Genomic DNA, 26,203 nt, shown 5'->3' on the forward strand with positions numbered 1-26,203 from the left:
ACAAGTCAAGCTGCAACTTTGCAAAAAAGAAACCTGACAGCGCAAAAATCGACTCATCCACTGCAAAAACATCGGCATCCTATCAAGATATTTAACTGTTTTATTATATATAAAGAGTCTTATTCTCATCATGGAAACAAACTGTGGTTTCATCTGTTTCTAGATGTTACAATCTTCATCTTAAAATGAAGAGGAATAGAAATAAAATAAGAGTTTTCCTGTTTTCAGTAAACCGCATCGCTGTCTTTAAAAGTTGAGGAATATCAATAATTTATGAATGACGTTGATTTTAAGGGGTTTTCAGATGAAGAACGTTGTAAAAGTTTGATTTTAAGTGTAAATATGGGGAAAGAATGAAGGATGCGAAACATAATGTGAACTGGGAGCTAAACTGCACTGCTGCCTTTAAAAATGCAATTAATGTTTAATATTTTAAGGGTTGTTGAAAAGCAGATCCTTAACTTAATTGCAAGCTTTAATCTGGAGAAGCAGCTAAATGAGTGTTAGCAAAGTTAGTATGATTTGGATTTACGTACGAAGGATGTGGAACATAATGTGAGCTGGGAGCTAAACTGCATCGCTGACTTTAACTGTGTATGAGAAAAGACGCTGCAGCAGTAAAACAAAGCTGGAAATCGTACAAACCGGATTTAAAAGTTAACTAGAACTCATCGTGGAACATTTTAAAGTTTCTCGCTGAAAGTATGAATGAGTAGACGAGACTTGAATGATTAAGAAGTGAAAATCTGGAAGTCAAACTGCACTGATTACTAAATCTACAGCAGATGTGTCGTCTCAGCTGTAAACAAAGGTTGCGAAATATTAAAAATAAATAATCTTGTGCAGTAAAAAAGCAGATTTCTGTCGATCTGTGATGCAGTTTTAACACATATGGACTCGAACTCTTTCTACCATGAGACAGAAAGGTTCTGCGCTCATGAGAAAAGAAGTCCTCAGAGTTCAAACTCGTACATTACGTGTCGACGTGCAACTTCAAAAACCTCCGTCTATCACTCGCGACAGGATTTGTTTGTCTGATTGAGTGGCTGGAAATTCTTCTTTGAGACAATGATTGACTCTTCGTTGTCCGACCACGCGGCGTCTGAGTGTTCCTGTTTTTCTCTCTCAGCCGTCTTATCCGAGGGAATAATTACCTGACAGGCATGAAGAGCCACACCTGCACCGCGTGTGTCGCAGACTCAAACTGTGTTTGTGCACATTTTATAATCTAATCGCTCAAAAACTAAACTGTGCTGGTTGTTTGTTCATCCATACAGACATTGTGACCTTTACAATCCAGGTTTTTTAGGATTAAGTTGTATTAAAATGTGTATTTAAGAGCACAAAGTGATGTTTGATATATAAAGGTTGAGTTACAGCAGCGGGGAAAACGTGTTTACAAAAAATATTTAGCGTAAAAACTTTATTTTTGTGCACGTTTCTAATCCAACCCTTTAAACTGTGCCGACGTTCCGGTGTTGTATCTTATCCGTCATGTTCTTCAGGTTTATATGATCTTGTTTTATTGCGCGTATAAAGAATAATTAGGAACACGAGGTGAAGTGTAATAAAAAAATGTCACAGCAGGAAAACGTGATTTCAAAAATTCCTATTCGGACATTTTTCCACGCGTCCCGTAAAAACTTTACGTGCTGATTTTAAGTTTAGACTTCAATTCAAAGTGTTATTTTAATTCTTAATTCTGTTTGTGACTTATTAAGGCTGCAAACTTAAATTCAACGACTGTCTTCGTTCCCTGTTAGGAGTCCGCACTCAAAAAATGGGCGCCATCTTTAAACAAAATCTCCATCTTGTTCGTCAACAATCCAGCTGGAACTGAACTCCCTCATCGTTAATTAAATGAACTCAATCAGCGTCTCAGCTCTGTGGAGGCTGTTTGTCACCGTGAACATGAAGAACTTTATCTGAGGAGGTAACTGGAGTGCAACAGCGCTGAGTCTGTAGTATTTATCAGCTGCACTGATTAAACACCACAGCTGTTATCTCTGTGGAGGTGTCACTGGCTGTACTTTTCCAGTGGCTGCTAATTAAACAATAAAGAAATATAATCAATCACTAATAAATGAGTGAGGAGCGACAGTTCTGTACTGACTTTTTTGACTATTCCTTAGTTTTTCCCCTCTTTCTCTCACACTTCCTTCCTTTCCTGCCTCCTTGATCGCTCCCGCCTCGCTTCCTTCATTTCTAATCCTCCTCACGACCTTCGGATTCAGCTCGACGTTCGCGTGATCGACCTACTTTCTTTTTATTGCCTTGTGCGAACTTCAGATTTGAATTTTATCATCCAGTAAATCTTCTTAAATCTTTTGTGGGTCGTAAAACATCCAAGACTGACGGCGGTCCAGCAGGCGGACGGCCAACCGGAGACCGACTGAGCTGCTGATCTTCATGCCGCCATCTTGATTCATCCGAGACGTTGCTGCCTTTTCTGTATGAAGAAGAGATGGATGACGTTGTGTAATGAAGGTTTGACTGGCAGCAGCAGCAGCAGCAGCACTAACGTTGAGGCCTTATCAGCTGTGTGTGTTTGTTCTTGTGTGATCGGCGCTGCAGCTCCAGGTGACACAGTGACATCACTGAGGGTTCGTCGGGGACACTCACCCGCTGTTGGACGTCAGCGGTGACGCTGACCGGGGTCGGGCTGTGACCGGGCCGCTGACGACGGGGAGAATATCCTCACCGAGACATCATCTGTGTCTGAAATCACTCCCAGAATAAAAGATGGCTGCTTCCTCCCTCATCCTGACCTTCTCTCCTGTCTTTGTTTCCTCAAGTTTTTCACCTATTTGTCTTTCTTACAACCAAATCGCCAGAAGAAAACATTTTCATTGTACGTCCCTGCAAACCAGATACGTTGCGACTTTACGTGTCATTTTGAAATATATGTCGTGACAGCGCTTTGCTCATGGTCTGGTTTTTGTTTAAGCGCAAAAGCATTTTGTTACGATCAGTAACACATCATGTTTCGGCTTAAAATACCTGGTTTTGTCGCCATAAACACGGCTGGAAACGTTCTGATGCCATCTATAAATGTTTAAACACAGTCTTGAACAGTGGTCTCAGGCTTGGCGTCTCCTCCACCTCCCCCAACCTGAAAGTCAGCTCAGATACGTGTAATATGAATATCACATGAAATGTTATGGAGGATATAAATCTGATCGTATCCACGGTTTGCAGAAACATAACATTTATTCCACAAATCACACTCAGCTAAGTGCTAACATCCTCACAACAAGAAATGCTAACGTCACGCTGAAACAGAAGAAGGTGGAGGAAACATCAGGCCGACCAATCAGCTGTCAACTTGTTGTCAACTTCCACGCTGGAAATATTCTCCTCCAGCTCCGCACTTGTAATTGTAGTATGTTTTAACCTTTTCGTTTGTATCTCAGTTAAAGCGAAACTCTGCAAAATGCAACCTTCGTGTAAAAGCATAATTGCGACGAAAGAGACATGACGCGATGCAACATGGAGGACAGTTAAGGTGGAACGCTCCTAAAGCTTAGTTCCATATAAATGCAGGATAATTTGTTGTTTTGTCGTTAGTGAAAAACAATATTGACCTTGACGTTGAAAAAGGAGCCTCATATAAGAAACAATACTAAAATAAAAAGCCAGAAAAGTCACGTGAGATCTCGCGTGGATAGTTGTTGCTGGAAGACAGTAGTTCCACCTTAACTGTCCTCCAGGTTACGTCACATTCTGAGATCGACACTTCTCCACTGGCAGGACGGCGGCGAGCGGAACAAGCTACTGCTAACGTGAGTTGTTCAAAAAGCTTCTTTTTAGTAAACTCTGTGTACACAAACAATGTTCTCAATGCTCGTGTTCATGTGTAGAGACCCTGGTGATACTACCAGCAAAGTTTCATGTTGTGTCGAGACTTCTTACTGTTTTAAAAATAGAGATTTTGATGCTGTTGTAAAAGTGCCCGTAGCACTCCCATTGAAAATGAGATTGACCCAAAAACGGAAATACGGTAAATCTTAAAAGTGCCTCTTTCGTCATAATTATGCTTTGCATTTTGGCAAGATTTTCACTTAAAGCATCTTGCCAGCACAGTTTGAGTTCCGCTCATAACTAATCATGGACAACATACATGCAACTCGCATAAACGTGACATAACAGGTTGAAATTTTATTGTATTGTTTCAGATTTAGTGGGATTCCTACCACAGTTTGAGAGAAGTGGATGTGGGACAAAGGTCGAGCACGAAGCGAAGGGATGGAGGATGGCACCGGGATGACACAATCACGTAAATGATTCCTGAACGATCTTTGGAGCCTGTTTCTGTAATAGACCTACATTTTTTTCATCACCTCCATTCATCATCCCATCTTTAATTCATGACTCATCGGTAACTCTTTAAACCTTCTCTGCCAAGTGAGTCATTAAAACCGCCTGCACGGTGTTTGTCGGACAGGACGACTGCCAGCTGTGTGGCAAGACAGAGAGACAGCCAGATAGTAGAGAGACAGACAGTTCTGCAGCGGCGGTGACTCTGAGGTGAGAGCTGACGCAGAAACTTGGCAGGAGGAGAAAAGAGAGCAACGCAGTTTGAAAGTTGTGGAATCGGATCGATAACTGGATCAGATCCAGCTGGCTGGGAATCATCCAGCGATCAGGCAGCTGGCGGCTGACACACGCCGGTCAGACCCGGTGAGAACAGAGCCCAGTTCAAGTGTTTAAAGGAAGAACAGCAGACTGCATTTCAAGTTGACAATCTCAGATCAAGTCTTGAGTCTTTGAAGGCTCGTTCACGAAAAAAGTCGAGTCAAATCCAAGTCAAGTTGTTTCAGAGAAGCACAACACACGTCTGAAGTTATTGTCAGTGGAAGTAAAGTCTATAGTATATAGTCTGAGTCCGGTCTGAAAGTGAAACTCTCACCAAAATGCAACCTAGGGTTTTTTTGTGAATGTCTTGAGTCAAACCTTCGTGTAAAAGCATAATTACGATGAAAGAGGCACTTTTAAGATTTACCGTATTTTCGTTTTTGGCTTTTTTGACTCATTTTCAATGGGAGTGCTACGGGCAATTTTACGACAGCATCAAAATCTCTATTTTTAAAACAGTAAGAAGTCTCGACACAACATGAAACTTTGCTCGTAGTATCACCAGGGTCTCTACACATGAACACGAGCATTGAGAACATTGTTTGTGTACACAGAGTTTACTAAAAAGAAGGTTTTTGAACAACTCACGTTAGCAGTAGCTTGTTCCGCTCGCCGCCGTCCTGCCAGTGGAGAAGTGTCGATGTCAGAATGTGACGTAACCTGGAGGACAGTTAAGGTCAAATGAGTTTGAGTGGCTCTTTCGTCGTAATTTTGCTTTTACACGAAGGTTTGACTCGGGTACATTCACAAAAAAAGCCTTGGTTGCATTTTGGCGAGAGTTTCACTTTAAGTCATTTACAAGACAAATATCAATTCCTTTGGGGAAAGTTAAAGTTCAGGATCTGCTTCTTAAGTCTCAAGTCATTTCAGAGAAGTACAAGAAGTGTCTGAAGTTAGTGGAAGATTTGTTTTGTTTTGTTTTAAATCAAGTGTGCAGTCCAAGTCCAGGACAAGACAAATATCAAGCTATTGCAATTGTGAAACCAAGTCAAGTCTCAAGTCATTTCAGATACGTGCAGGTTTCCATCGAGGAAAAGTCCAAGACAAAGAACAAGTTATTTTAAGTCCAAGTTGGGTCTTTTTTCTAATCACATCTATGTTAAAAATTCCAAGGACGGTCTCAAATAATCTACGACAAGTCCTGCTATTCTGTCAAATACAAGTCAGGTCTCAGGTCGTTTCAGAGAAGCACAACACACGTCTGAAGTTATCGTAAGTGGAAGTAAAGTCTTTATTATCAAGTCTATAGTCAAAAGTCCAAGTCAGGCCTCGAGTCGTTTCAGAGACGAGCAGGTGAAAGAATCTTCTGTTAACTCATGAATCAACGAACACCTGAGATCTGACCTACACAGACGGTTTCTAACAGTGGAGATAAAGACTCCTGATCAGAGTAAAAACGTACTGAAAGTCCTCACAGTGTCTGTATCTACGCCGCTGCTGATATGTGCTGTATGTATGTGTTCAGTGTGGGAGGTTAGATGAGGTAACACAAAGGATCTCAGCTGATATCAGCTCTTATCCTTCCTGTTCCGCTCATTATCTAACTCCCTTTTCTTTCTCTTTCCCAATCGTAAATCTCTGTCTTCTCACTGAGCAGCAGTAAATGTGATCAAACCTGAGCAGAACGAGTCAAAGTCTGGAGTGAGACTTCACTTTGTTTCATCAGCATCAGTCTGTTCGCTGCAGACTATAAATGCAGTGCGCCATCTGCTGGATGCTGGCTGACATTACATATAATCACAAGTATAGTTTTTAAGACACGTGTTACCAACCCTCTCGTTCTTTGCACATCTGGACTTGGGGATTTTCTGACGTTCTTGTCTGCAGATCCTCTCAAACTCTGTCAGGCTGGATGGGGAACCGTCAGTAGACAGCTTTGAGTTTTCCATCAACCCTGAAGCAGTCGCACAGTCTTCACTGCTGGGATGATACTGTGCAGGTGATGGAAGTTTCTCTCATCTCCACACTGGATCTCTGGAGCGACCGTCAGGTTCTTGGTCACCTCTCTTACCAAGGACCCTCTCCTCTGATTGCTCAGTTCGCTTTAGGAAGAGTCGTGGTTGCTCCGAACTTCTTCCAGTTAAGAATCATGGAAGCCGCTTTGCTCTCGGTGACCTTCAATGCAGCAGAACTTTTTTTTTTTGTAGCCTTCCTCAGGATCCTGTCGCTGAGATGTGCAGGCAGTTCCTTCGACCTCATGGCCGGTAGATAGACAGATGTGTGTCTTTCCAAATCATGTCCAATCAACCGAATTAACCACAGGTGGACTCAAGTCAAGGTGGAGAAACATCTTAAGGATCATCGAGAGAAACAGGAGGCAGCTGAGCTACATATCGAGTGTAGATTGATGAGGGGAAAATTAATTTAAATCATTTTAGAGTCAGGCTGCAACACAACCAAATGTGCAAAAGTGAAAGTGTCTGAATACTTTTCTGAATGTTGATTCTGTTTTCTTGTAAACTGAACAAAACTAAATCTATAAATCAAAGATCCAACAGGAGAACATTTTGGATAAACAAGAAAAAGACAGATAAGTCACATCAGCCTTTTCTGTGGTAACAAACAGATGAATAAAGAACGAGAGCAGACGCAGACGTATTTATAAAACGTTTTTATTCATTTTTTAAATCGAAGGCTAACTGAAATGTGTCCGATTCATACCATGTTCTGTGACAACAACGATAAACCATTGTCTTCTGTTTGTCAGCAAACAGAGAGGAAAAAATAACAACGCAACAAACCTTTGCAACACGTAGACCATCCAATATAAATTAAAATAAACTGTTTTTAATACACAAATAAGCAATTATTATCATCGAGAATAAGTAGGCCTCTATATAAGTATGTGAGCCATGCTGTGACGGATAAAAAAAGAGTGGGTTTAAACCCTCAACACTTCGGCAGCGGGTTCGTCCGCCTCCCACTTCGACTGGAAGAATTCCGAGCCCGGTGCCGAAGTTGATTTCAGGGAAAACCCGAAGTTTTTTTTCTACAAACGGATCAGGATTCCCACACGTTTCGTCTGATGTCTGGAGAGATTTCACAGATCTCTCCAGAGCTGATGATTATTCATGTTCAGTGACACAATCACAGCCTGATTCTTTTAAAAAAAAACATCTGGACCAGCTGTGTGCAGGAATCCCGACCAGAACGAACGGCTCTATTGTACAAGTCCCACATTTTTTTTTTTAACATGCTTGCAGGATAAAACTGGAAAAACAGGTGGAAGACTTCTACAATAGTCGCTGCGGCGGACCAGCATCAGAGCACTGCTGCGTCCCTGTAAGATATCGAGGCTTGTTTGAATATGCACACATACAAACTGCAACCGAAAGAGAGTGTTTTTCTTCAACATTGTCGGAGGAAAAAGGCGCCATGCAGCGCTGATTCGAAGAGCAGAGAGAGCAGAACAGAACACAACGGTGCAGAATGAGCAAAAAACACAAAGAGGGGGAAACAGTTTCTCTCACAGGTCGACCTCCTCCAGTCTGAAGAAGTTCTTCAAGAGTTCTTCTTTTAAACCAGAACAAGTTTGTGTTGTCATGGATTTAAAACACTTGTCGTCATCAACAGAGTCACAAGAACCAGACGAAGGTGTTTGTAAAGAAAAACTGTTTGCCCAAAGAAAATAATAAAAAAAACAGAAAAGTTCAAGTCAGGTGTAACTCTTGTCTTTTTCAGAGACAAGAGTCTCATTTAGGATGATTCCTTCTTTGGAAATGTCTTTAACGATGCCGTGGACAGAAAAACTGGTTTGTACTGTGTGTTTACTTTGTTTTCACGGCCGCCATGTTGGCGCCATTTCTCACGTTGCGTTCAGTAAAATGTCAGAAAGTAAAACAAATATCCTGTTTTCTGGATCAGAGTGTATTGACGCCTTAAAGTCAACATGAAGAAGCAGAAGAAACGCGGCTCAAACACTAACTGTTCGCTATCCGACAGCTAACATTCACACTGGAAGTTAGCATCTGAACCGTTCAACTGTTAGCACTCTGCTAGTACGATGTGTTTAACGGTGCAATATGTGAGAATTTAAGTAAAAAAAAATGTGAAGAAATAGTAGTTTTGACATTATAATGTTTGTGATTTATGTTGTTAGCATGCTAACCGGCTAGCCCCGTCCCGACCCGATCAAAGCTCGTTGTAAACCCCAGCAATTCGGTAACGGTAGCTACAGTTAGCAGCAGTTAGCTATCTGGTGTATAATATTTTACATATTGCACCTTTAAGGCCACGCTTAAATCTAGATGTTGTCACAATGTCCGACTTTCTGACATCTCCGGAACGCAACATAAATAACCTGTGAGCTAAATCTTAAAACATTCAGCATCTTTTTGTATCAGTATGGAAGTCCACATTCGCCAGGAAAAAACAAAACAAAACATCCTTAAAAATGATCAGATAGTCAGTCAGGAATACGACTTTGTAAATCAGTATCATGACAGATAAAATAAATGCATTATTCTGTCTTACAAAGTCATAATTTTGTATATTTCAGCAGCTTTTATGGAGTTTTCAGCTGCATCCAAAACAGTTTTCCCAGATGTTATGTTCATTATAAGAACCTGTCGTCATCTTTTCTGGCATCAGTGGGCTTCCATACATGATGGCTATGGGTTTATTCAAATGTGTTGGTGTTGTCTGATGTCTCAGTGTCACAAGGCAACAGTTTTGGAGTATTTGTGGGGGTTCATTGCACTAAAATGCTTTAAACAGACGGATGAAGTCTCCGTTTGGGCCCGGAACACCAGAAGGCACACGTGTAGACGCTGGGCCGGGGCGAGGAGAGGTGATGATTAGAGAAGCAGGTGAACAAACTGGGTTTTTTTTTTTTTTTTCCAGGACACAAAAGAAGAATACTTGAACTTGTAAGTGCGCGAGCAAAAGGGCGCTTGTTACCGAAAATCGACCTCGGCGCTGAATGAAGTCGACGCGAGCCGTTCTCGGATGAAAAATCTCTCGCCGTTTGCTCTTTAAAACAGGAGAAGGGCACTTAAAAGCAGAAGTATCTGGTATTTACACGTCCTCCCAGTGATCTGCAGTGTTTGTGTGCGTGTGTTAGGTAGTTTTAAACTCTCGACGTCGGTTTCACAAATGGAAAAAACAAACAAAAAGGGTTTGTGTGATCGATGGATTGAAGTAAAATGACCTTTTTTTTGTTCTCAAGTGAATCAACAACAATAACAATAACAACAATAACAATAAAAAAACTTAACATTTAGCACGCTACGTTAAAATATGACTAATATTATCAAAAAGGCAAATAGTAGGTGTATTGCAACGCTCTCTGCGGCATCACTATCAAAAAACATCTTATCTTCATCATCCTCAATCTCATCATCATCATCATCATCACCCAATCATCATCATCATCATCTGAGACAGTAAGGAGGCGTGGCCCAGGATGATTGACAGCCCGAACTGGCCACTCACATTTCGCCCCGTCTCAGCGCAGGCAGGCACACTCGTACGACATAGCAAACGACAATAAACGGCGAACGTTTTCCTCGGGAGACCCAAAAAAAAAAAAAAAAAAGACAGCCAGCCAATGGCAGCGAGCGGCTGGTCTGAGAGGAGCTCTGTCATTGGACAGCAGGCATCTGTCAGGGGGCGGGAAGAGCTCGAGAAGAAGGAGGAGGAGGAGGAGGAGGGGGGAGGGCGACTCTCGAGGCAGGTGAGATAAATGTTTTTGCTCTCCTGTGTGGTCCACAGTAAGAATAAAGACGTGTAATGAAAGTGCACCTGTGTGTGTGTGTGTGTGTGTGTGTGTGGAAGGTCTGGTGTGTTTAGTCTGCTGTGTGTGTGTATGTGTGTGTGTGTTTAGTTTTTGTCTAGACAGCTGGAGGTCTTTCCCAGGGCAAGTCAGTGTACATTAACACGACACACACACACACACACACACACACACACACACACACACACACAACACACACTCTGCCCTGGGAAAGACACTGTCCGCTGACTTTACAATAACACTCTGCTGTAGCACTTCCTTCACGCTGGCTTAAAGCGAGGAGAATTGTGCGACCAGTTCAGACAGATCCTGATTATTTCTGGCGCGGCGCTGATTGGTTTCGTATGTGAGCCTCAGTTTAAGTCGATTCCGCTGAACTGACTCAACTTGAGCTGAACTTACGAGGAAATGTTACTGGTCGCTGTAATCGCACTGACTGTGAAGAATTAATGTGATTCGAGCCTCTCAGAGAGTTTTTGTCCCTCCTCTCCTCCCGTCTTATTTTTTTTTTTGTATCGTCAGCCAGCGCAGAGTTTCCCTGAAGCGAGAGATTGGTTCTACACTATTAAGCTTCTAGGTACATTACATTAAATCATTATTACCATCATTCGTTTCTACTATGACGCCCTGATCAGAGCCTGTCCAGCCTTCTCATACCCGCTGCGAACCCTCCAGAGCAGGGAACCAAACTCTTTTAGAAAGGAAACAGCCCAGTCCAAACACAAAGGAAAGGAAAGGAAAGGAAAGGAAAGGAAAGTATAATAAGTTATCTAAACTCACGCTGGGACTGGGTCAAAGATGATTTATACTTTGATTGATCGAGTCGACACTCCTTCAGCTGCTTTGGGTCATATCATGATTTTTCTTCTCTTCGAGTGCTTTTCAAGTAAATAAAAACAAATGGCGGGGCAGCACAGGAAACGAAGGAAAAGGAGAGGCAGTAAATGAATATGATGATTAACTTCTTTGTTTAAAGTTTAAGGCAGAATTCATTCAACAGCAGAGAAGTTACTCCTGCTGCGGATCTGAGGAGGAGTCTGATTTTATAAATACAGGTAATATTCTGATGTCCCTTTTAACACGGACACAAAGAAATCTAATTTCATGTTGGTTCACTTGGTGTTTAGAAAGACTTTCAATCAGTCTAATCATCTGTTTACTTGAGAGGTAACAACCTGTGTTTCCAAAATCCTCAAACTAATTTGTTCTAGATACAAATTACTCCACCTGCTGCACAATAAAAAAGATATTTAACTGTCATATCCGGTTTGTTTGGATTACGAAACAGAGTCGCAACTAGAGAAACAAATTAATAATCATTTTCTGTTGTACAGCGGATTGAATACATCTCCAGATCGTAAGAAGACTCCTGGAGGATTTTGGAAACAACCTCAAAAGTTTCAAGTGTTGTTAGAAAGATTTATCTCTCAGAAAAACAGATGTTTGACTTTGTAACTCTGACAGAACAAACTGGCCTGTGATTAATCTGAGAAATTGAGAAAAAATGAATAGTTTCAGAATATAAAATCTAATTTTTTTGGCCTTCTGACTCTCTCCTCTACATAGTTCGGCTGACTTAGCTTCAGGAGTTTTGGCTGCGGTTTGGTTCGGCCCCTGTGGAGGGCGCTGTTGCATAAAGACTGGACACGAAAAAGGGCGCTGGCGTCATTTGGACCTCTGTTCAGACCGACGGGGTCAGACAGAGGAAGTAACACTAAATGCTACGTACAAGCATAAAAAACAAAAAAGTATAAAAGCATCAATTTCTACTCGATTTGACTTTTACTTCCACACTTTCGAGGAGACGACAAAAGACGAGCTGCTAATAACACTCGTGTCACTTTTCAACACTTCAGCGTGTCTGGTTTTTAACAATCCATCTCGTGCTGCGTTCAGGGCACAAAGAGTTCTGCCACAAAACTATAACATCCACCAAGAGGGTAAAAAAATTAAATAAAAGATGACAAATAATCTACTAAAACTGGACACAAGATCACTTGTTCTTGGGTTCTGGCTGGGTATCGAACCTCTGTAGTTTGTTGGTGCTGACCCAGAGGTGGTTAACGTTTGGTCGCAATCAACGCTAACTTATATTTACTAAGATGGTTGCAAACTTTACATCCTTTTCATATCTATACTGCTTGTTAAATGAACATTAAACATTTAAGACATTTAAAAAAGTGTTTTGAGGAAAAACACAACTAAATTTCTTGAAGTGAAGTATTGAAAATGTCGATATTGAACATTTGACGTGACACCCAGCCATAACACTAGCACGGACTTCTGAATAATAAATCAATAATTCCCAGCAGTGAGGTTCTGATTTGTTTTCCACTTGGAGAATGTTTAAAGTTTTGAAACACAACTCTTTGCATCTCTTAAAAGTGTGGCTGTGAAGGTCAGTGGATCTAATTAAACTAATTCTACTGTAGGTTTTTTTATATAGGTTCATCGTCTGACGCTGGCTGACAGAAGATTGTTGTCTCGTTTCCTGCTGCAGTAAAGTGCTCAGAGCTGCCTGCGAGAGAGAGAGGCTCACCAGAGGGACGTGTGTGTGTGTGTGTGTGTGTGTGTGTGTGTGTGTGTGTTGAGAAGGCAGGAGATAAACCAACAGTAGCCATGTTTCCATAAAGCATTTTGAAGAATGTCGCAAAAATTTCGCAGAAAGTTTGTTTGCTCGCTTCAGGTGGTTTTTGTCATTAATCAGAGTTAATGTGCAAAATGTTTGATGGAAAACAGAGTTGCAGAATAAACTCTGACGTAGCGAACATTCAGCTCGTAATATAATCACTTCATTTCTTCGTCGTCTCCAGACGGCGTGCGCGGCTGACGTACAAGAACAATTACAACTCGCCCGATCGTAAGTAACTCCTGCAGACCTCTCTCCATTTTGCCTCCTGGTTTGTTTACCTCCAGCCCTCTTGTTTACTCCCACGCGACGTGACGTAGCCACGTAGGCTACGCCGCGCCGTCCTCTGATGGAACGACGCTCTACGTGGCCCAGGCCATTCGCTCAAAACAGTTTACGGAAATTGCTTGACATTTTATGGAAACATGGCTAGTGTTGGTCTGATGTGTGCACGTGTGTGTGTGTGTGTGGCCACAGCAGTGCACAGTCTCAGTATCACTCATTCGGGGCCTGTAGGGCGACCTGGCTTCCTCCCTCAGTAGTTCCCTACAGAGGGGACAGTCGGTGTCACTGGATCTGCAGCGTTTCTCTCTCTTTTCACCCAACGAACAAAAAAAAAATTCGGACATTCAAAATAAAATAAACACGCGGGAGGATTAAAGACTAACTACATCCTCTACTCTACTTCATCTCTGCTCTACTGTTACATTTCACACTGTCTTGATTAGTTCAGACGTCCGTCGGTGTGACACAGTCTGATTAACAAACTCGTATGTGCTTGACTTGTTTGGGCGAGGTAGTGACAGCCAGCTTTGGGATTGGCTAATGATTTCGGCCAATGGGGTGAAAGAGAGAGAGAGAGAGCTACGAGCAGAGTTTCTGATTGGGCCCCACAGGGTCGACTGCTGACTTGTGATTGGCTCACAGGACTCGGACATTTGCATAAATGTAGGATTTCTTTTCTTTTTTTTCAATCAATGGTACAGAAATGGATGATCCGAGTCTGTTGAACCAAAGTCAGAGTCTCTCTATGATATGTTACCGTGATACTGGACGCTGTGCACTGAGCTGGTTCCGACCCTCTGATTGGTCCCTCTCCCGGTTCTGTTAAACGCCTCAATGGACAGAGCTCCTTCACAATAAAAGTCTCTCTCACACGTTCAATCTGCGCATCCTAGAAAATAGTGCAATTCTTTTCAGCATTTATATAAATAACTCTAAATTCGTGCTTTTTAAGTTCGCTCTCGGTTTGCATACATGTGTGTATATATACTCAGTCTGTAACGTATATACATGCCAACATGTATGTAGCAAAATGTTCGATGTGAAAGTTGGCACCCCAACAGGTTTCTCGTGTTTGTTTCTTTTTCTAAAACTAGACAACATATAAAACAGAAAAAAAAACAACATCTTTTTTACTTTTAAGAATCTATCAAGTTTAGAAAAATACCCCTACTTTCTCTGTTTTCTCTCTTAGCGATCATATTGCGGATTTCTTTCTTTTTCTGCGGTGAACAGTCTTGAACTTTGTGCAAACCTTCTTTAGAAAACATAAAATAAACAACTAAAAAAGGATTTTTAGCGACAACTCCTGCATCAAGTTGGTCGACATAAGGCAGAACATTTTTTTTTAGCTCAAAGGACTTTCAGCACTGTGCTACAACTTGTAAGCTAGTTTAAGATCACGCTAACTAAATCTAAACTCTTTTTCTGGAAACATTTCTAATGTGCTCACGTGTCCCAGTGATGTAGCTAAAGCCCGGTGCAGGAGTCACTGCGAAACAGAACTAAATGGAGCCAAAGCAGCGAGAGCGATTATCACTAGAAAACAGAAAAAACAAGACCTGGAAGAACCAAGAGGATTGCAACATTTCGCCATTTGCCTGGATAGGAATTTTTCTGTAAGCGCAAAAAAAACAAAAAAAACAAAAAAAAAAAGACAAACAAAAAAGTTCTATAGAAACAAACAGGACAAGTAAATATTTATAATGAATGAAGACAAGATAGATCAGTCTATAGAGGAGGGACGAGGTGGAGCTGCACCTTCGGCCCTCTTCTCTGACATCATCATCGGTTCATGTGAAGAGCTCCTCAGACAGGAAGTAAGAAGCCGCGGAACAGGAAGTACCAGATTTTCTCCTGCGGTTGTGCTCGGCAGGAGCGATGTGGTTTCCGTTTGTTTTTACCTAAACGAGAAGCCAGCGAGTGCTGCTTCCCGGTCCTAGCCCGAACCATGAAGAGGGGGATCTGACCGCATGTCAGTTACAACTACGACTAACGTGAACCAATCAGAGTGGATGTTATCATCGACCAGGTTGTTCCTCATTTGCTGCTCCCAAGTGGCGAGCAGACACAGTCCTGGTTCTCCCGCAGGCTAGAGATAAGGAAGCAGTAATGTCAGACCTGCTGGGGCTTCTGGGATTTCTCCTTGGTATTCCGTGCGTTCCTGTTGTCCACGCTTCCTTGCTGCTGAGGTGGAGGTCGGAGCAGACCTTGTATGAACGAGGACGGCGGCGCCTGTGAGGACGATACAGTCCGATGGCTGTGGCTGGGCGTCAGGGACGTCGGGTGGTAGTAGTGTCCGATCACCTCGCTGTAGGTCGGGGGAGCTCCTTCCACTCGCGAGCCCTGCTTCTGCTGCCGGGACAAGGCCTCCTGGGCTTCTAGCACACTGATGCCCGGGTGGACGCTCGGAGGAGGCGCCTGCAGACTGGAAGCAAAATAACAAGGGACACAAATAAGACTGATGGAAGTGGGAACCCTTTAAAGAACTTGCGTTTTGACAATACATGGTATGTAATTTCTGCCACTTGTGTCTCTCAATCAATTCAAAACAGAAGATATAAGTAGTGTGGGATCATGGGAGTTGTTACCTGGCCTGCAGACAGGAGCCGGATGGGTCGAGGGGGTGGTGGGAGTCGAACACCGTTCGGTTGGGCGGCGCTCTGACCGACTCCCGGTTCAGCTCCATCTGTTGCTCCGGGTCTCGAAGCTGCAGCGTGCAGGGACCCTGGTACGGCGGGGGCTCCTCCCCGTCCGACAGGCAGATGGTGGGGGGCAGATCGATGAGGCTCTGGGGCAGGTAGGGGTACGTCGGCTGGAAGCGACTCGGGGCGTACGTGTGCTGGAAGCGCTGCGACTGGAGCGGAGGCTGCGACTGGGAATGGGAGTGCTGAGGCTCCCGCTGCAGGTAGGATGAGGGGACCGCTCTGTCTGGAGGCCGTGGGTTATACACCTGGTGCTGTGGAGGGAAACAACGTCAAATTACTACCGTGTCATAACACATTAAACCGAGTGTTATAAACTCCGTTTTTTTCTGACAAAATGAACAAAATGTTACATCACCTCACTGCTGTTTGTCCCCGTGCCCTCAGAGGACCACAGACTTCCCTCCTGACAGAAAGAGAGAGATGATCTATTAAAATAAAGTCACTTCAATTTATACACATTTACAAACATGTGTTTTTGTGTGTATGTTATCACTTTTAAAGTCCCGGTCTTCTTATATCTCCAGGCTGCTTTACCTTTATCAAAAATTGCAGCTCCTTTTGTGATCTGAGGGATATATTCATTGCCTCATCTTATTTTTGTTCTGTTTAATTATGATAGAAAGCATGTACAAAATTGTGCAGTTGGGCTTTTGTTGGTGTTTGATGACAGTCTTGTCCACTAGAGGGCTCTGCTGGCGCACATAAAAACCTCACTGCTGCAGGGCTTTTTTAAAATGTCCATATATTTGCATTAAGTGTCGACTTTACATCAGTAACTTCCGTAGTTGATCATATGAGCCCTGCTGTGACTGCACTATCTTTACATTTTGGTCGAAATTTCTCATATTTCACACATTTAGTTAATCGTTTTTTGAGCAATTCAGACCTTTAATTCTTGCAAATCGTATGTTCCTTTGCTGCAGTGATGACCACATATCCAGATAGACCAATAAGGTTTAATCTGGATAACAAATACATTAACAGCTGTCCGTCAGTCTGCATGAATCTATAACCAACTTGATAATATATTATGTAACAAACTTGGAAGGTTGAGCAAACAGTTTGAAATCTACGTTGCCATAAAGCCTCGTTGGTCGCAGCTCGCGGTGAGGAGAGGACGGAAGCGTCTCTTTCAGAACGGAACTTTTTAAAACTTTTTTGTTCTCTGGCGACAGTTTTCCTGTCTGTCTGTCTGTCTGTCTGCCTGTCTTGCATATGTGTCAGTGTGGCTGTCTGCTAATCCAAATTAACTAGGACAATGACTCCCCTGAGCTTATCAGGAGCTCTATATGTGTGTGTGTGTGTGTGTGTGTGAGTGTGTGTGCACGACTATGCTTCATCCTTTACTCATATATCTCCACGCGGAGACGGAAGACACATCAGTGATTCAGTAGCAGGTGATTCAGGGAGCGCAAGTGAAGTCATATGTTTGTAGAAGCCTCAGGTGTAAGTCAGCGCGCGCGTGTGTGTATGTGTGTGTGCGCGCGTCTTGAAATAGTCTTTGTGAGCCGCTGTGGCCGTTAATGAAGAACTGAGTCAGTGTGTTAGCTTTCGCCCGCGGCGCTGTTTAATCACTGTGATCACATGCTGTCACTCAAACTCTTGTTTGATTTCATTGAGGAACTGTTAATACTACGACTAAACTAGTGAAAACAGCTGTGAAATAACAATGACTACTGTTACCACGGTTACTGTTCTTCTCATAATATTATTATTTTTTTTTACATTTTAGGGCATTTATCAGACGCTTTTGTTTTTTAGAGCTAACAGAGTTGATGTGGTTGTATATAAAATATGACTTTATTGCGAGTCATTTAGTCTTTCTATAGTGATATTACTAATGTTTGACACTGACACAGGCGGAAACTCAGAATGTTCTGATTTCTCAGATCCAGGTCCTTTGTCTGCTGCAGAGCTGCCGACTATTAGTCGATGAAAAGAAAATGAATCGCCAACGGTTTTATTTTGGATCGATCTTTTCTCAGTGGTTCCAGCTCTTCAAACATGACGACTTGCTGCAGTTCTTTGTCAAATGTTTTGACATTCTATAGAGTGAACAATTAATTAATTAATTGCGAAGGTAAACTGCAGATCAATCAATAATGAGAGCAATCGTTGGTTGCAGCCATAGGGTTCATTTTAAAGATTTTGCGATGAAACAATTCATCAGTTCATTTTGAAAATAACTGGCAGACAAATGGATCATTAAAAGTAATCATAAGATGAATTGTCACGCTGCTGTCAGCGATTCCCTGCTCTCCATTTGCTCGTCGTGTTTTAACATCCTGCTTTGTTTTTGCGTGACAAATAAAAACTCTCACAATAAAAATGTGAAGCACTTTCTCCAGCTGGAATTCTCATATTTTCACCTTAATTTAGGAGCTTTTTTATCTTTGAGAAACAAAAAGCTTCTGGCTCTGAGTGCCGCCACATTTACACACTGGAAAAAATATGCATCTAAATAATCAAACGGCCATCTGGTCACACTTAGAAATCTCAGTTAATGTAGAGTTTGAGGCAGTAATTCAGTGCAACATGCTTCATTGAATGTTTTTTAACGATGTAATGGTAACACACAGCCACCTTTGATCAGATACGTAATAAAGTATTGTGGATAAATTACAAATGGATATAATTTATGAGACAAAAGTGAGACGTGAGTGTGAATGTAGTGTCGGACTCACGTTGGCCAGTGGCAGGTGTCTCCTGCGTGCGGGTGCGTGTCTGGAGAGGAGCGAGCGAGCTGATAGGCGGTAGTGGTTCAGCAGGCAGGTGATGACAACCACCATCACCATCATCACCACCACGATCACCAGGATCTGGACGAACTCCAGCTGGGCTGCAGACACAACACAGACACAAAGCTCCCGGTCAGTCTGCGCGTCATGTTTATGGTCTTCTGTGGCTCATTTGGTGTGCGTCTGAGAAACACAACGCTGATGATGTCACAGCGACGATGCTTTATAAACAGGAGCATGGTGTCGGCAAAACAGCCCGAGAGAGTCTAGTAAAAGGATTCTGTCCAGATGCATTGTGGGAACTGTAGTACAGTGTATTTAGCTTGGTTTTTGACTCAAACTACAGACTGAAGTCAGAATATCTTGGCCTCTGCTGCCTAAATTTTAAACATTTTTGTTAAATATATGTCATTTACATCCTCAAAATCATCAGAACATCCTTTGAATTCAACTCTGTCAAGGTCAAACACTCAAACTCATCGCTAATCATCATTACGAACAACATGACGCAGGAAAAGTCGCTCATACGTGAACAAAAAGGACGAGTTTTTAATTCAAATGGTGTCTCTGATTGTCAGTAAATGCTGATTAATCGCTAAACATTAACATCTGTAGTTAGTTAAAGCATTTCATTGTTACTTAATAGTGCATTAAATATTAACTGAAGTTTAATAAACTATAAATGTACCATTTATTAAAGATGATTATGATAAAGTGTCACCCAGCCGATTCAGTACATAGATATTCAATTAAAAACGATGTAAAACGGCAGTCAATATTTATCTTTACAATGCAGAAACACTCATTGACATTTTCATTAAATACATGAATGAATCATCTGCTGACCGCTGTGGATAAATAACCTTGTGGTTTCAGTTTGACAGATGAATTGATGGTTTGAGCTTTTAATGGACATGGTTTTATAAATATAATTCGATACACGGTGGCACGAATCAGCGGTTCACGTATACGATCGTCTCATTCGACATGCAGATGAAGTGTACAGTGTGTCCACACAACAGAGAGGTTTGTACTATTCTGTGTTGTGGGAGAGAGAAAAAAAAAAGGTTTTTCAGACACAGTCCAGACAGAGATGTAGTCCTTATGTGGGGGTCAGGGTGTCTGACACACGCACACACACACACACACACACACACACACACACACACACACACAGCCAGACCAGACCAGACCAGACAGACAGGGCTAGCTTTGTTTAGAGACAGTCTGCTCTTACACCCCCACCCCCCCCTGCATCCACCACCCCCACCGACACCACCTCCACCACCACCACCACCACACACACAAACGGAGCTTTTTTCTCACACGCTTTTTTCGCTGGGAGCAGGCGGAGGTCAGGGCCAAGTCAGACAGGAGAACATAAAGTAGCCTGCAGACACACACACACACACATACACACACACACACACACAGACACACACTCTAGTTCTCACAGTCTCGTTATGTTCGTCTGGTCAGCTAACCATTACACAACATGTAGCGACACAGAGACAGTCAGGTCAGGTGACCCTTATGACTCATTTATAACCTTTAATAAATAATCCATACCAGCCTGTATTTTAACCTGTTTAGTTCATCTGAGGCCCGAGCGGACCTCTGCCGACCAGGTCGCACGCTGCACGAGCACATGAGATCAATAAAACAATAAAGATGTTATTTACAGCTCACACAGGCCCAGCAGGGAAAAAAAAACACTAAAATACAGCAAACTGCTCACATGATCAACACGACCATAAAAAAAGGTTGTGTCAGAATGAAACCTGGGTACAAACCCACTCTGAGGTGATCTCACTCAGCTTCAACTGAGGTTCATTTGCAATCTTGCCAAAGTTTTAGGAGACCAGTGATTATTCACATGGTTAATTCATCTGTGGATTATTTTCTCAATTACCCGATTAGTTGTTTGGTCTTTAGAAAGTCAGAAAATAGTGAAAAAATATCAGTTTCACTCTGAACTGAGCAGCCAAAACATCCAGAGGTTATGTACTTTTAGAGCTGGACTAAGTCCTCCATCAGATAGAGAGTATCTTCTATAGCTGTTGTTGATTCTTGCAGCCCTCGTGTGAAACTAAACTAGACTGTTTCAGTGCCGTACTACCAGACTACATACAGCTTCTTTCCTCAGAAGATTAAATTTATGACTTATCCAACCAGGTGACGGCCATTAAGAACTATAATGACCGAATAGAAATAAACAATCATTTCACTGTTGGTCTAGTTTTCTTGTTTGCTGATGTCGATGATAGAAGCATTTTACATAATTAGATAAGATAAGTTGTGTATAAATGGTTATAGTTTCAATATTTGCCATTAATAAGCACATTTAGGTTTCCAGTTCTAACTTCTGGGAAAGGGCCGCAAAGAACGAGGTCCAACATCCATCTATTAACAACTTATTAAACATTTACAACTGCAGACTTGACGGCTTATTAGCGAGTGAGAAAAAAACCAGTGGGGATTGATTAATGATTACCAACATTTATGAGTTCATTAATGGCAAATAAAAAGCTTGAACACCAGTCACAGAGACTCTCATTGCCTGGCAACCCCTCAAAGCCTAAAAAGAACGTCCTCATATTGACACTTTTTGCCTGAACGACCTTTAAACCTCACTGCTGTTCAGTTTAAAGGATATAAATCACAGAAAAGCAGCAAAGAACAGCAAACCAGTCAGGATCTTTAGCTCAATAAATAACTTAATTCAAATAACTTGTTGGGGCATCATCTTTCCCAACTTCTGCAACCAAGTCAGCAACTTTTTCAGTCCTCAGAGTATAAAACACATCAACACGGAGCACAAACAGCCCAAAGCTCAAATCTGAGCGGAGAGATAAGCTTTTCTTCTCTGTGGGCGCGGATGAGAAACTCACCGCACAGTTGCGTCTGAACACAGTTGTCATGGTTGTGACTCCCCGACGAAGGCTGCATACTCTCTGCACAGAGCGAGATGTTTGCTCAGACTGAGACCTAAGACGTGGATGTTTGTATTCCAGTGATTATAACCCCCGACGATCTTTGAGAAATGGAACCAAAAAAAATAATAAAACAAACTAAAAACAAAATGTTCTCCTCGCTGCTGCTCAACTCCCAAGCTACATGTCCCGCTGATGCTCCGACACCCTGTGTGTCCTCACCGCCTGACACACACACTCTGAGGCTCCGCTGAGCTTTGTCTGCAACTTTTTCTCACACACATTCCCACACTGTCCAGACACACACACACACACACACACAGACTGAGGAAACAGCTGACCAGACCCCCACCGCCACCGCCATAGCTTGCGAACAAAAGGGGGTCAACGTGAGGGGAGGAGGGGAGGCAGAGACTGAGGGGAGAGGGGGAGAGAAAGAGAGGGGGAGTGGTGGGAGCGTCTGGGAGACACAGATGGGTCAGAGGGATGGACAGAATAATGATGAGAGAGGGGGAGAGAGAGAGACGGGGGAGGGAGGGAGAGAGGGAGAGTGTGAGGCTTGAACTTCTCCACTCATTAGGACATGTGGAAAATCAAGGATTTTAAGACAAACAATTAATCTGTTGACGTGGTTTTATGTACAAAAAAGGTCACATTTTTCAAGAAGTGTGATTTAAATTCATTAAAGGGATATTCCACCTTTCTGCCCTTTAAACACTTTGTCAGTAGGTCGCTATTAAAGCCCATAAGAGCTGTATATCCAGCATGACGTGTAGAAACTATGAGATATGAGAAACTACTGAACATATGATCAGGAGTAGAATGAGAAGTTATTTTAATGTGTTTACATGAGCAACAACTACTTTTACTGTTTCTATGTCAGCATCCAAGCCAAATAATTAATGTGTTGGAGCAATCTAACTAACTTGACACTGTTAGCAAGTTTAGTCTTTAAGCTGTTGGGGTGTTAATTTATTTTCTGTTCGAGCTTTACCGACTTGGTGATAACAATGATCCAAAATCACGTGAAATTATATATTTGTGGAGGCGGGAGGACATTTAAATCCACACGTACTGCTTTAGGTTGTAATAAGCAAATCTTCTGCAACTATCTCGGAGACTTCTGTCCCCTTTTTAGTTTAAAAACTCCGGGGTTTCTGTGCGAAGCGCTGACGCAAGCCACTACACGTCCTTCCCCGATTTGCACGCCCATATAATATCATCCTTTTTCCAGAAGACAACGCGCTACATCGGCCTGTATTTATCTATAATCCCCGACTACCTGTGGTTAATTCAACATGGATCACAAATTGAAGGCTTTGTTGACCTTTTGTTGGTGTGTTTTAACATGCTACTACTGCCCACACCCTTTCCAAAGAGGCAAGCCTTTACTTAGACGCTAATCTGGACGGAGGTCACTATTGTTTTATATGAAACATATAAGAGTGGATGCAGCCTAAGTCTTCCAGAAACCGAAGGGAATGAGGTTATATGGGATAGTATCAGGATGAGTAGCGTGTTGCTGAACCAATCACTCGATAATGTGTTTTGAACAATTTGCAGCACCTAAAAAAAGTCGAAAAAATAACTTCCTGCTGGCATTTGGGACACTCAAGTGTTTTTTATCAGACATGTTTGAATGTTTGATTTGCGCGAGTGGAAATGATTGTATCAGTACGGGTACAGCAGCGGCTCCTGAACACGGGTTTAAAGTGCGGCTATGTATAGACTGGTCATGGGTAAATACTTGCCGGTCTGGTCCACAATGCTGCTTCTGTCAACATCCGTCTCAAACCAAAGAACCCAAAGAACCCCCGATTCAACGTGCTCCACTAAATCCTGTGTAACCTGATTTCTCCTTCATTATATTTACTGTCGTAAGAAACTCGTGAAAGGACGGACTGAAAGGAGGGAACAAGGAAAGAGCACAAACGCACACAAACACACACGGAGGAACACAAACACAGTCACATTCCTATGCTTATTAAAGACTGTTGTCATTGTAAAAGGCAAAAAAGAAACAGACACTCACACACACTGTGATGCCAGCCTCGCCATCTGTGTGAAACCACCCAGACCTCCACCACTCGTTCGTTCGTGTGTGTGTACGGTGTGTGTGTGTGTGTGTGTGTGTGTGTGGGCACTCTGCCTGCTGACAGCTTGTCTGTCTCTCTATCCTGTCAGCTGGTGCTGAACTCCGTCTTTCAGCCAAAACACTCCCACAACTCCTCTCTCCTCTCCTTTCCTTTCCTTTCTGTCTGCAGCTCTTGTTCGTCTCTGTTCTGAAACGTTACACAAGATCTCTACTGTTCATTACTTTGCGTCACCGATGCAACAGTTTGATCGGTCGTCATTACATTAAAAGACTGGCCTCGCTGAATGATCTTTGTGATCGTTCCCAAGAGTCTGTCTGTTTGTCGATATGCTCTTTGTTACTTTTCGTTCGTTCAAAGCGTTTCTCTCTTGTGTTTTAAGCTGAATTGCTCCACTAATTGCAAAAGGACACTTTAGTTTTTGTCAAATTGAATCAAATAAAAGACTTATTGAATTTGCCCACAATGCCAGCAAACACACGACTCCTACTGCCTCGTCTTCATATTTTGGTTTTGGCAGAGGCGTCTGTCTGACGTGAATCCCCCCACTGCTTCTTTCTCTCCCTGTGAAGGATCCGTTCACCTTCTGCTTTCTGTCACGCACATTTTGCTAAACTTGAAACGTGATGAGTCCTGTTTGACTCGTTTCTTTATGGTAATTCATAAATGTCTTTCACAACAGATATTTCTGGCATGTCATGGCAGGAAAAGCGCAGGTGGAACTGATGAGAACTGATGGCTCAATAATGATCACCATCAATAACGCGACCGACGGCAACGGTGATCGATGAGAAAAAAAAACTTTTCCACTTTAGTTTAATTCCAGTTTTTTTTTTTTTTTATGAACGATAATATTACTTCATTATACGTTATAAAATGAAATCTTTCTATTTCATTTTTCCTACAGTTTAAGAGTCACATATATTTTCTACACTTTCATTTAATTATTATTTTTTTCTAGTTATTGGATCATTAATCACAGACTGACACAGGGTTTTTTTTTTTGCAGTATTGAGGAAATGTAATGAAAAAGTGCTGTTTCTGTTCAGCTTCTCTGATCTGATGAGTCATAATTCATACGAAAACTCTTTCTGACGCTGTGTGTGTGTGTGTGTGTGTGTGTGTCTGCGTGCGCGAGTGTGTGTCAGCCTGCAGTAAAACTCGTCAGCTCCCAAATGGGGAGGTCAGCAGGTCAGTCAGCCGACCTCCTCCCTCCTCCCTCCTCTGTCGTCCCTTCTCATTTCTTCTCTCTCTTTTTGCCTCTTCTCTTTCATTTCCTGTCGTCTCTTATCCCTCCTTTACCTCACTCCTTCCACTCTGCATGCTAACAAGGAAATCATTTTCTCATGTTTCCGTCCAGATGTTCTGCACACCGTGAGCGAGTTTCCAACAGAAGGTGCAACGCGATTACGTAACAATATCGCTACACACATTTTTCCACTTCAGCAAAGCAGAAAAATATTTTTCGTGCAACATGTAGCTCCGTTTTCAACTCTTTTCAAGGTTTTTGCAATGTGCACATCTTAAATACAAATACAAAGATATGAAGATGTACTTTCTTTTCTCCCTCTCTTCCTCTCTCTACCTATTCTGTATCCGCACGTCTCCTTCCTTTCTATTTCAGAAGCTTTTTTTTTGGCACGACAAAATCGTTTTTTAAGCAAATGCGTTGTGCAGATGCACCGGTGAAAAAGCATCCTCGAGGCCAAAACATGCTTCAGTGATGATCCACAATAACACTGCTTCTTTAATATTGAGCCAAACAGCATTCAGGGTTTCCAGCCTTTGATTTCTGTCACATTTTTACACCGAAAAAATATATCTGCATGAGTTGTTTGTGCCAAAGCCAAATAAAACTACTGATCTCATAACTTAGTTAAGCTTCTGTCACAAACTGCTCCTGCACCTGCTCCATTTTTTTAATGATTTTTTTATGAGTGCATCCAGAAAAGCTGGGGTTATACGTAGGTCAGAGCAGTCGCTCATCCTCAGATCTTCTTTCTTAAGACCTGGAAGTGCTGTAAAAGTTTCTGCTTATTCGAACACATTCATTCAGCTGTTCTCCAGTCCAGTTTTCTACATTATGGTCAAAAAGCTTTCTCTATCTTCTCTTTCTCTACCAGAACATGGATGCAGGAAAGACGGGTCCTGATGGGTACACGGAGGTACCCGACAGACTGGGCCAGGTTTGGATGATAATCGGGATCGGGTCGGTAACATATTGTGTTATATTTAGAGTAAAAATAGGCAAAATTGACGTGGTGCGTTCAGGGTCTTTAAGTAAAAATACAGTTAAAATGAGTGCTAATTGATATTAAGTGATAAGTGATCATAAGTGATGGAACTTCTGTCTGTGTTGGTGCTATAGTTTCAGTGAAGTGCAGGAGTTTGTTTTGTAACGGATGTGATTTGAATGCAACACGGGTTAAAACTTTATTAACTGTGTCGGGT

At 42.2% G+C, this 26,203-nt stretch overlaps 1 protein-coding gene across 4 annotated transcripts in view; it reads right to left on the reverse strand.

Annotated features, from left to right (window-relative positions):
* Positions 1–7,231: 7,231 nt before the first annotated feature.
* Positions 7,232–26,203, reverse strand: part of pmepa1 (prostate transmembrane protein, androgen induced 1) — a 43,623-nt gene continuing 24,651 nt past the window's right edge. For 2 of the 4 annotated variants that reach the window (XM_030420263.1, XM_030420265.1), the window contains exons 2-5: positions 18,673–18,827; positions 16,344–16,391; positions 15,872–16,239; positions 7,232–15,708 (exon numbers count right to left, since the gene is read on the reverse strand). In XM_030420263.1, coding sequence (XP_030276123.1) covers positions 15,396–15,708; positions 15,872–16,239; positions 16,344–16,391; positions 18,673–18,827 — 884 coding nt within the window. In that variant the 3' untranslated portion in view covers positions 7,232–15,395. Of the gene's footprint in view, positions 15,709–15,871; positions 16,240–16,343; positions 16,392–18,672; positions 18,828–21,617; positions 21,931–26,203 lie in introns of those variants that run through there. The other 2 variants (XR_003984364.1, XM_030420264.1) reach the window with 2 other exon arrangements.

Source organism: Sparus aurata, chromosome 6 (assembly GCF_900880675.1).
Source record: "Sparus aurata chromosome 6, fSpaAur1.1, whole genome shotgun sequence".
NCBI classification, from domain to species: domain Eukaryota; kingdom Metazoa; phylum Chordata; class Actinopteri; order Spariformes; family Sparidae; genus Sparus; species Sparus aurata.